The following is a 12,128-nucleotide window of genomic DNA, read 5'->3' as shown; positions in this document are numbered from 1 at the left end:
GAACAAAACCAAGCAGGCGTGGCCAAGTAAATATGCACGTTACGTTAAGGCGACCCGAGTCTAAAAAGTAGTCCCGGACTCCGCGCCCTACCCAGGAGGTTCCTGCATTCGTCCTGAGGAGTCCGCTTCAATGGTCTGCGGTAGCCTGACGCCTACTCCGGGATTCGATGGCTGGCGTGCCGTGCGTGCACTGCCCTTAAACAGTCGAAATTATTAACAATCCCATCTCCACAGATCCATTTCCTTCTTCCCTGCAATACAGTCTGGGAACAGACACCGCCAAGACCCATCATCCGATTCCATTTGAGGGGCTACGTCTAATCAATAAAGAGATCTACCTTCTTTCTACAACAACAAAAAAAAAAAAAAAAGGGGATCTACCTTCCCCTACCCACCATAGATCAATCAGCGTACGTTCACCTTGCCACACATCGAATAAAGGTTATTTCTTTTTTTTTTTTATACTTCAAACACATATTACCTTTCACGGAAAAAGGAAAACAAGAACGAAAATACGCGCAGAGCAAGGTACTAAAGTTGTCCCATGTAAAACAGAGCAACTAAGGTTAGACACATAATAACAGGTGACGTGTCCATCGTAAGGACGTTCAATACATTTAGGGCGTACGATCAAGATCAAACGTTTTTCCCTCTCTCTATTCCCTTTCCCTTTTCTTGCTTCATTTCCTCCCCAAGGATTTCAAAATGCTGAGCCTAACAAGATACCGCTCGCTATCTTCTTCCTAAATTAAGAGCATGAACCTTAAATTTGTTAAACCGGAGACTGCAAACCTGGGTCACTACAAAGAGGGGAAGGGACTAGAGGAAGATAAAGCACTCCAGGGAGACGAGGGGATTCTCCAGCGACTCCTTCCCCTCGCCGCCGTCTCCGCCGCTCGCCTCCTGCAACCTCTTTCCATCCCCATCAGCCGTCGCCGTCGCCGCCGCCGCCGCCACGGGTGGTATTCTGCTCGGCGATGCCCGGCCGTTCGCCCTCGACGCCGGCACGACCTTGCATTGGCCACCGGCTGTGGCATTTCGCAGCTCCGCCGCCCGTTTCGCCGCAGGAGATATTGACCTCCTGCCGGACCTCTCCCCGGGGTCTTTGCGGAACCCGTTCTCGGCCGGAACACGGCTCCTCGCCACCCGCCCTTGCCCCGCCTCCCTGGCGGAATACGTCCGCCCGACGGCCCCCTCCCTCCTTTTCACCGGCGACGGAGAGGCCCTCCCACTGCGGCAACCGACGCCGACGCCGGCGCTCCTCTCTTTGTTCCGAGCAATCCCGCCGGAGACGGAGCGCTTCCGCTGAAGCCTCGCCGGCGATTTCTCCTCTCTCGTTCTCCTGGTCTCACCCTGCACCTCCACCTCTTCCGCGTCCCCCTCCTCCCCTCCTCTTTTCTCCGTCACCGTCGTTGAGACGGAGAAGCCCTCGCTCACGCTGCAGACCTCAGAGTTCTCCTCGAACCTCTCATTGTAGCCGTCGTTGATGGGGTTAAGACCTGGACCCGCCTTCAAACACTTCGCGATCCCCACCTCCTCCTCCTTCGCTTCCTCCCTTGGCCTCGCCCTCGGCTTCGCCGTCTCCGAGAGCACCTCCTTCACAGTCTCCTCCTGAGGCGCCTCAGGCTCCGTCGGCGGAGGACTTCTTCGTTGGCGGACAGGGGAGGCCGCCTTGCCCGAAGAAGAAGCCTCCTTTTTGCTGAAGCAGCAGCCCATCCTCCTCCACTAGTGAGGCATCTCCGGCGAGGAATTGGCCGGGGAACGGAGGCGACGAACGGCGGGGATCTGCGGAGCTTTCTCGTGACCCGTAGTCTGACCTCCTGGTGCTGGAGATTTATAAATCTTCCCTCTGCCTCTCTTTCCAGGTTCCAGAGCGAGTGGTGGGACTGGGGGCAAAGCACGGCGAGTCAAAAGAAGTTATTGGAAGGGTGGAGCGAAAGGCTACTTATTAAATGCGCGATAATGACGAAAATGCCATTGGCCTTATTCTAATTATCTGGGCCGTACCGTGCATGTTCTTCCCGCCTTATTTCGCGTCCGGTCCATGTGATTTGAAGGTGAAAAAGGACCGGATAATAGCCAAAAATTTAAGCATCTTTATATCTTTTTAAAAAATAAATGTAAATATACATGCAGGTTATTTACGATGTCATTAATTTAATATAATACTCATAATTTTTTATAAAAAATATGTAACTATATTAATATAATATTTATTTATTTTACTATCTATTTAGTGATATTTTTTAATTTTATATTCATAAAATTCAATTTTCTGGCTTAAAATAAATATATAGATTTTTTTAATCAAATTATTATCTATACCCATATTATATCCATGAAATATAAATATAAATATACTTATATTCAGTCCAATTTTAGTCTATGGGATGAATGAAGATTATTACATTGGACCCGATAGACCCATGGCGGGGGTCCATCTGATTAGCATCCACGGCATAGAATTACTACATCATCGCGCATTAGACAAAAAAGTGGGAATCCTCTTCTGCGGCTTAGTTATGGGAGATAGAGAACACCGAAAGGAGCACCATCCTGTCGGCGGAAAGAGTAAACAAGGAATTACAGCAGAAAGAGAATGGCACATGACGGCGATTGCAGAGAATGAAATCTATAGTCTATACCGCGATTGTTGACAATGAAATCTACCCCCAGTTCAGGGTTGGAGAACGGTATCAAGGAATTAAACCTCTCCCTCTCTTTCATGACTCGTGTTATTTATAACACTTAGTCCACATAGAAATTAAATTATCCCAACCTCCGCTAATGAGTGCATATAATGCAACGCAACATGGGCCACGAGATAGACAACATTAAACAACATAGATGCTCCATTCTTCAACTCTATTTCTCTATCTTAGGATTGGGAGAGAGTAACGGCAACGAATTGGAAACTAGCGAAGCACATGATTCGGTTGGATGGTCTGCGTCGAGGTTCCGTGGACCCATTGGATTGTTGCAGTAAAATATTGGGCATCTCCCAATAAAATACTTCACGCTGCCTCTTTCGTCAGAACTGAACTTTGTTAACTTTGCCCCCTCAGCACCACCAAATTACAGGTTCTAAAGCAGAAGTCTATGAATTCTTTAGGATCAAATACCCCTTTTCAATGCCACACGTCGTGACGATTTTGTAGTTGTTTGTGGGGAAGAATGAAAAATCGGTACGCCATGATGGGTTCAAATTAGAAAATGCCTTCATAGGCTGAGAAATGAGAACTCGCTAGAGCTCGAATGGACTGGCGCGTACTCTTCTAGGCCATTTAAAGGGCTCTGCAGTACAAACATGAAGGAGCGTGGAGGGTGGGCACGTCTACGTCCCAGTAGGTATACGAAGGATTGTTCGGCTGGATGTTAGAATTGCATGCCTAGAACACACCACGTGACTCAACAGTAGAAGAATGTTAAGTAATTGCCTAATCTGATGGCAGCCAGAGTAGGACCAGGCCCTATTACCAAGCCCATTTAGCTAAGCACGTGCACAGAGTGCTGAGCCCATTAAGCTAAGCACGTGCAAAGAGTGTCGGAACGGCATCGGTTGCACGTATAACACAAATTTCTCTGACATGCTTTAATTTTTTTTTCAGTAGTCCTAGGCACCAGAGGAGAAGAGGGTATCATTAAGAATTGCAGCTAAATAACATGATATTCGATAACTTTAAAAGCCATAGCCCCACTTCGAGCTGGGCGTCTATACGCTACAAGTGCCCGCGAAATTTACAGTTGAGATCCTAGTGGTAATTTTCGTTTTTCCCTTTTTTCCTTAGGAAAAAAAGGAAAAGGGAGGTAGTAGATAATGTTCGTATAGAGCTTGTGGTGTTCCGGCGGAACAGGATCAGCAGATGTTGGCCCTCCAGTCGAGCGGCAGGGGCGACTCCATTCCGGCGGCGGAGTCGAGCGGCTTCCTGAAGGAGACTATGTGGCTACGGACCATGTAGGCGGTGACCCGATCTGACACCCGGACGTCCTCCATCCGCATCTCCCGCAGCCGCTGCGCGTACTCCGGCCCGCACACCAGATCCCACACCACCCCCATCCCCCCGGGCTTCAGCACCCTCACCATCTCCCCCAGTCCCCTCCCCCTCTCAGCCGCCGCCGCGGCCGGTGATTTCCCCGACGCCCGCCGACCCAGCCCGCTCAGGTGCACAGCCGACACCACGATGTCGAAGTACCCGTCCGCGAAGGGCAGCCGCCGCGCGTCCCCCTCCCGGCACGTGACGTACTCCTGGACCCCCTCCACTCGAGCTCGCCGGAGCGCCGCCACCGCCGTCTCCCGCCGGCCGTCCAGTCCCACCACACGGCCCCCACTCCCCTCCTTCTTCATCTGCATCGCCACCGCGTTCAGCAGCATCCCGCGGCCGCACCCCACGTCGAGCGCTGTCCGAACCGCCGACCAGTCCGGGACGGCGGCCACCATCCGCTGGGCCATCTCCCAGCGGAGGGCGAGGGAGGAGTAGAGAACGTCTCCGGTGGCGTAGAGGAGGCAGAGTGCGGAGAGGGCGGCGACGGAGCCGGCGAACCCGGCGGCGAAGCGGATGGCGGGGAGAGGGGCGGCGGGGGCGAGGGCGTGGAGAAAGGTGAGGAAGTGGGGGAAGTAGAAGAGGAGGAGGAGGGAGAGAGAGGCGAAGAGGGCGGCATGGAGGGCAAGGAAGGCCACCGTCTGCCACTCGTCCGTGCCGTAGATCGCATACAGCTGCGTCCAATCCCTGCCTCCTGCCGCTGCTTTCCCCATCGACATGCCAACGATTCCTGAATTCCAATGCCCTCCGATCCCGCCACGGATAGATCCCTCCCTCTGCCCAGCTCGCCCTTCGATTTCTATTTAGAAGCAGTCGGGGACTGCCACCGGTAGGCATGTCGCATTTGAACTAACGGCGGTAAATCCGGTTCGATAAAATTATATCAGCGGGTTCACAGTTCGGACGGTGTTGATTGGATGACGGCACAATGGAACATGCGACTTTTAAAGACCGATGTTTGAAAATTAAGCGAGGAAGTGGAACGAAGACTCAGTGGAGCAAGGTGGTTGCTTTCGCCGTCGCCTTTCCGTCCCCAGATCCGTCCGGGTGGTTGGTCCACGAGTGGACTTTTTTTCGCACTGAAAAGAGAGAACGTCGGCAAATGCCGGCAACGCCGGTTTTTGACCAAATTTACCCCTGGATCTCCGCGGATTGCCCTTTCAGGCTCCCCCAATTGCACCACTTTGTGTGTATCTGTAGATTGGCTGACCGAGCCCGATTACGGTACAGCAAAGGCACCGACTACCTTAGGCCGCCGCGAAGTCTGGATACAAGTTTTGATGGTACGAGTTGAAGCCACGTAATCGAACAGAGGTCGACGCTGTTGGAGTTGGAATATTTGATTATATCCTTGGTGACGGTGGTGCGCGGATTAGTTGGGTCTTCGAGGGCAGAGTGAAGATTTTATGGGAAGGAAAACGACGGGAAACGACGCGTTGACGTGGCAGGCCGCTAGAACAGCGAACCGGAGATTGAGGCCACGATTTCCTACCTTTTTGTTGAGCTTCTTGCCCAATGTACCCTTTCCTTTAACTTGAAACTATAATGATGTCCTCCATGATGGTAACAACATCAAGAATCTGTGAATTACTTGCACATACGTGGTCTCGTGGGCATTAATTTTTCTCTCCAAAATATAAGATATGATTGCGAGAATTCATGATGATCTCAAAAAAAAGTCTAATATTATGTATCATAATATAAAAAATTAATTATAAAAAAATATTAAATTATTTAAATATTTTTAATTTCATTTCAAATTTTAATTTGATGTGATCTGATCATCAAATTTTCAAAAAATTTTAATTTGAATCCTATCTATAGATTCTGTTTAGCTTCTATCATGGAATCGTCGTATGAGATCATGTGACATACTTATGCGCTAGAAAGAATTTATATAGCAAAAAAGATTTATATGGATAATTTTTTTTTATATATTTATGCCTTTCTTTATTTAGAATGTCTCTTTACGGTGACTGAATACTGATGATTTTTGTAGAGTGGTAGCCTGTCAGTTCACCGACATTGTACAGTGATCGGTCCTTCATTTTTGCAATATTTCTCATCTTATATTAGGAATTTCACTTATTAGGATTTAGCTTAGATTTATTTTATAATACATAATTCTTTTATTTTCTAGATGTCATCTTTTCTAACTCTTCTGTCTATCTTTCTCTCACTAATGTATAGCCCATGCAAATTGCAACTAAAGTCGATTAACAATCAATAATGAAAAGAACGGATGGATTAAGAAAGATAAAACCCTATCCACAGAAGGTAAGGAAATTACCTTCATCATGGAAATAAAGAACCTAAGTACTGCCTTCTCGCTGACCAGCAAATCACCACTTTCACAAGCTTCGATGGTATTAAGTCATTGAAATGAGAGAAATAATTGGATTACACAACTGAAACAAATAAGAAAAAATGGAGAAACATTTTGCCCACATTAGTCTGTGCTATCACATATCTCTATCATATGATTTTTCGTGACCATTTAGCAATGGCAGCTAAATGAAATCCATAGCCAAGGTCTAAATTAAATTTGTTTTTTAATTTGATGATTTGATTGCATCAAATTAAAGTTTAGAATAAAATTAAAAATTTTTAAATAATTTAAAATTTTTTCTGTGATTAATTCTATAAAAAAACTAATCTTATCATGAAATGATGATAAAATTTATTCTTAATAACAAGGAGCACCACTTTATATAAGTACCGAGGTTGCTTGGCTGTCTTGAGTAGATTGTGATACTTAAAGATTATTAAAAAAAAAGACTATTAGATTGTGAACTTTTTGGTAGAAGGATGTAAGGCTCCATTAACTCAGCCAGATGGTAAACAGTTTATGTACAAGAGTGGCCTGTGAAGAAGTTGCACAAATACAGGCCAACACAAAAATGACTGATACAAGGAAATATAACAAGGAGCTGGGAACCTGTAAGCTTGCACACTGATGATCTATACAAGTAAAAACCACTGTGGAGATGTCCCAAAATGAGGTATTTAGTCCACAGTTAGTCGAACAGCTGTAGGAATCCTCCCAAAATAAATTATGTGAGGCAAAGACAGTTGAATTTATGTATCTGTAATAATTTTCCTGTAAGTATAAAGACAGTTGAAGTATAAAGACTCTGTTAGGGCACCGCATCTGTAATAATTTTCCGGTGTGACTCTGTAGTGCGCCAGGCCTGTCAGCATGAAGACTGTCAACTATGCTTGAGCTGTAATTATAGAATTTAAGTATAGATATATAAGTAGAATTGAACCAGCCCAAAAAACCCATTAGGAATGAAGCTCTGTGCAATATTTGTAGACAGAATCAGCTGGACATATAAACCAGTGTAGGAGAGAGTAAACAGATATGCTGTAGTGTTATCAATCAAGAGCAACACGTTATATGCCCTCATGGTCGTAAAGAATCTGTAAATGAAGAGATGAGCAGTGTGCATAGATAAAAGTACAGTATACCCGTCTTTGATAAGTAATTCCATAAGCATCAGCATTTAATATTTGCATGGCATTACTATCAAGATGAGCAATATTCTCAATCTGAAAATCCATGGCCAAAGCCTGCCGGGCAAAGTAATCTGCTAATTGATTGGCTTCCCTATGTGTATGGGAAATATTGAATGAGGAGCATCTTCTTGTCCAGTTCTTCAAATCTAGCATGAAAGGATTATTGTCATACATATCTTTATTTAAAGAAGATATCCAAGAGACAACAATTTGAGAATCACCTTCCAACCAAATTTTTGGTGCATTTAAGTATAAGATTGCTACTTTAACACCCATCCATGCTGCCAAGAATTCAGTCCAAGGCACAGAAGAAGAAATGAAAGATTTACGTCTTGCAAGAATAAACTCTCCCTGATGATTTTTTATAACATAAGCCGCCGCTGCCTTGCCATTTGTCACTGATGCATCAAAATTGATTTTAATAGTGCCAGCAGGAAAGGGTGACCAACCAACCAGAAGATGATGTTTTATGGGATTAGAGAGATCGAGTCGACCCCAGTGCTGCCCCGGCCTATTAGTGTGTGTGAAGATCTGCATAGAGGAAGAATCAGGCAATGTGTATGGATGCCTACCTGATGCACTGGTAACCTGGCAGATCAAAGATGCTTGTTTTAAAATGTGCTATGGGCTGAAGGTGGTATGAGAATAGATTCTAGCACATCTTGCAAGCCATATCAACCATGCTACACATGCCATCAAGCATTTCAAACTCTTCTCTACCATAGGATCAGACATGTAGTCAATGAGTCCGGGCAAAGAAGAGAAAATCTGCATTTGGTACCAATTATGTCCCAATAGTTGCCAACAAGCACTAGAGAAGGAACAAGCAACAATCACATAATTGCAGTCCTCTGCTTGTGCTGGGCACAAGTCACAGGTAGGCATAGATTCCGGAATGATAGCTCTAGATGCCAGCATAGCTTTACAAGAGATCCCATACCACCCAAACCTCCACTAAAATACCTTCACTCTAGGTGAGACATTAGATTGTGAGCTTTGAAGGACAACAATACACTATATTTTTTTTTTTTTTGGTATTTGCTTCATATTATTTGTTGTCTTTTTATTGTCTTTTTATTGTTAAGAAGGAAGTAAAGTCTCTAGGCAAAAAAAAAAAAAAAAGTCTGAAAAAAATGAAAAGATAACATCTTCATATGATTGGACAAGTTTATGGGGATATTGCATATCTTTGAGATACTGTGTAGGAAACAGTATAGTTTACTATTTTTTTTTTTAAAAAAAAAAAGATGCTAGCTCTATGCAGGACGTTGGAAAAGATCATGCCCTACTTACTAATATTGATCAAGTTTTACCTAGCGGATGGGGAAGGTAAAGGTGAGCATATATAGAATCAAACGGACAAACTGTTTATTTTAGTTGAAAAAGATAAGATGGAGAAGTATTTATGCTAGTCGAATTTATTTATGACAAGGATAGCTATTTCAAAAAATCTCATATAAATTAATTTTCACTGAAAAGATATTTTTATAGGTGTTTTTTATATTTTTGTGAACAAAAAATTTGCAAAAAATGAAAGGATAGAGGGTTTAACCTGGTAGCGGAAAGAAATTGAACCCTTACATGGGGATGAAAGTGAATCACATCCAAAGGCCTGGCCTTCTCTTGTTAAAAGGTACATGATCAAATTTGCTCAAATATGAAATGAACAGATATACAGCTAATTAAGGTTCCATGAATGGACAAAATAACCACACTTAAGAGTAAACAACTACGTTACAATAAATAATTATAAACCGTACGTAAGCCAGCTTGGGAATTGACCTGTGCATTATCTGGCTTGCGAGTTGCTTGAAACATGCGTGGCTCCAACTTGGTATGAGAAAGGATCATCTTAATTATTTTACCAGCTGGTTGTTCTACTTGCCAGGTGTTTTTTTTTTCCTTGGATGGAGAGAGAGAGTTTTCAACGCTTAATTGACTCTGAATGGAGTTGTTCCAATAGAACTAGTGGACGAGGAAGACTTTGGGTTTTAAGAATTGAAAAAAAAAAACCGAAGGATGGTAAAAGAATCATGAACATATGTAGGGAAGATGTTATCTAGCTTATTCTATGATGGTACAGTCAATCGAAATTCCATTGGCCAACTAACCATAGTGGGATTGAACAGAAGTCAGCAGTCCAAAGCTCATATGGACTTGCAATTAGCTGGCCGTATCTAACAAACTTTATCTATATAAAATGGAATCAGCACCCCTTCTACTTTAATCATCCGAGGCACAAGAGTCAAAAAGATATGGAGCACGAGAGTGAAGACCAACAAAAGGGACACTTGCCCCTTGCGAGATGATCCTTTGTTTGAAGTCTCGTAATCAACTTCTCTTCTGTTTATTATTCTAAAGAGTCAAGACTGACGAAAAGATGTTCATAAAAGCTTTTCTAAGTTGAAGCCACCTAACATGCTACCATATATATTATATATTATCTTACTAGAATTCCAACTGAAATGTTTTTTCAAAATATGAGAAATTGACAGTTTCTTGTCACGTACATTAGTGACAGAAGCACGCAAAATTAACAGTTTTCTAACAAAAATAGCATGAAATTGACTTTTTAAGAACTCTCCTTCCAAAAGAATTAACTTTTTCTCTAACTCGTGCAGCACCTCATCTTGCATATAAATTTTTCTTAAAGCACCAGCAAGGTTGTGCCGTATAAACTGAGGTAAACTTTTGTATCGTTTTCAAGAAAGCACCAGCTTCCATATGAGCATGTATATAGCATCCGTGAATTCAAAACTACACACACACCCGCACACGCGCATATATATATATATATATATATATCAGCTTCCATATGAGCATGCATATAGCATCCGTGAATTCAAAACTACACGCGCGCGCGGACACAAACATATATATATTTTGAATTCACGGATGTTATATGCATACTCATATGGAAGCTAATATATATATATATATATATATATATAATTCAAAACTATACATGCGCGCGGACACAAACATATATATATTTTGAATTCACGGATGTTATATGCATGCTCATATGGAAGCTGATATAAACATATATATATTTTGAATTCACGGATGTTATATGCATGCTCATATGGAAGCTGATATATATATATATATATATATATATATATATATATATATATATATATATATATATATATATATAGAGAGAGAGAGAGAGAGAGAGAGAAAGAGAGAGAGAGAGAGAGAGTATGTGTGTTTTATTATGATGCTTCAAAAAATATTTTAATTTTATTATTATTTATTTATTTTTAATCGTCGAATTAAATATAGACCACTTAGATCTGAACCGGCTAAGTTTTAAAACACATGGCTTGTGCGATAAATATTTCAAAATTTAAAATCATTTTATATTATATTAAATTAATTTTTTTTGAAAAAAAATTTCTCCAGAAGAGAGAGAAACTACGGGTGCATGCTAGAAGGGATGGTGGCACGGAGCAACTATGGGTCACCGGTGGAGGAGAGAGGGTGGAGGGACGATGATGCAGAACAGTGGCAGGGTACCAACGAGGGATGAGGGTGGGTCGGAACCATAGGGACGCATCGGGAGGGACAATGGTGCGAAGCAGCCACAGGCCACTGAGCGAAGGACGGGTGGGGGCGAGTAGGAACCACAGGTGCGCACCAAAAGAGGCGATGGTGCAGAGCAATTGCAGGTTTCTGGATTGGGGGGAGGGGGTAGGAACCATGGGTGCACGTCGGGGAGGCAGTGGTGCAAAGAAGTCGTAGATCGTCCGAGGGGGCACGGAGCAACCACAGGTGCCTTGTCGCAAGTTGGAGGGGGGGTAAAGAGCAGCGACAAGAATAATCGTTGGGGAGGTCGGCGGCACAGAGTAGTGGGAAGCACCTTTGAGGGAGGGGTGAGACCACGGGAGTGGGGGTGGATGGGGGTGGTGCAGAGGAGTTGTAGATGCAGGGCTGAGAGGGGAGGCAAAGGAGCTACTGGCGCTGAAGGGCATCGAGGAGAATGGAGAAGTCGCGAACGGGGGCCGAGATGGATGCGAAGAAGCGGTGGGTGATGTGCGGGAGAAGGAGTATGGAGAAATCACACAAAAAATAAAATAAAATAAAATAATTTTTTTTAAAAATTATATATATAAATAATAATATATAATATTTAAATTATTTTTTTAATAAATTATTATTAAAAAGCATCGTAGGAAAACCTATATATACATATTTGTGCGCTGTGTGTTGGGTTCGCCATTGAATGGTCTGACATGGTAGGCCGTATCCGAGCGTCTTTTGTCGTGGCCCACTGAGGCTATGCGCACAAGACCCATGCAATGTCTGCTCGATTGAGACAAAGATGGCTGGCCTAGTTTGCCAATCTTGACCTGGTAGGTACTGGCATGGCGATCCCAAATCTACGACTCCATTCAAACCAAGATCACTGCCCGAGCACTGTAACTTCTTAAGGAGTAATTTTGAACTAGTTTTTTTTTTTTTTTTTTTTCCGCTGTCATCTCAGTATTGTTTAGTTAATATGAGTTGGTTACAAATTGAGTAATTTGAAAGCTTTCTCGTCCTCATTGTTCAATATTGAATGCA

General features: G+C 43.4%; 2 protein-coding genes across 2 annotated transcripts; both read right to left on the bottom strand.

The window, feature by feature from the left end:
* Nucleotides 1–470: 470 nt before the first annotated feature.
* On the bottom strand, nucleotides 471–2,011 carry LOC105032662 (uncharacterized). Its single transcript, XM_010907173.3, has one exon. The coding sequence runs from the start codon at nucleotides 1,714–1,716 to the stop codon at nucleotides 820–822; it is 897 nt and encodes a 298-aa protein (XP_010905475.1). The 5' UTR covers nucleotides 1,717–2,011; the 3' UTR covers nucleotides 471–819.
* A 1,627-nt stretch (nucleotides 2,012–3,638) lies between these two features.
* On the bottom strand, nucleotides 3,639–5,054 carry LOC105032658 (uncharacterized). The gene has a single exon (XM_010907159.4). The coding sequence runs from the start codon at nucleotides 4,757–4,759 to the stop codon at nucleotides 3,857–3,859; it is 903 nt and encodes a 300-aa protein (XP_010905461.3). The 5' UTR covers nucleotides 4,760–5,054; the 3' UTR covers nucleotides 3,639–3,856.
* Nucleotides 5,055–12,128: the final 7,074 nt, after the last annotated feature.

Source organism: Elaeis guineensis, chromosome 2, assembly GCF_000442705.2.
Source record: "Elaeis guineensis isolate ETL-2024a chromosome 2, EG11, whole genome shotgun sequence".
In the NCBI taxonomy this organism is placed as follows: Eukaryota; Viridiplantae; Streptophyta; class Magnoliopsida; order Arecales; family Arecaceae; genus Elaeis; species Elaeis guineensis.
The sequence above is the reverse complement of the archived record's forward strand: the minus strand, read 5'-3'. Positions and strand labels throughout refer to the sequence as shown.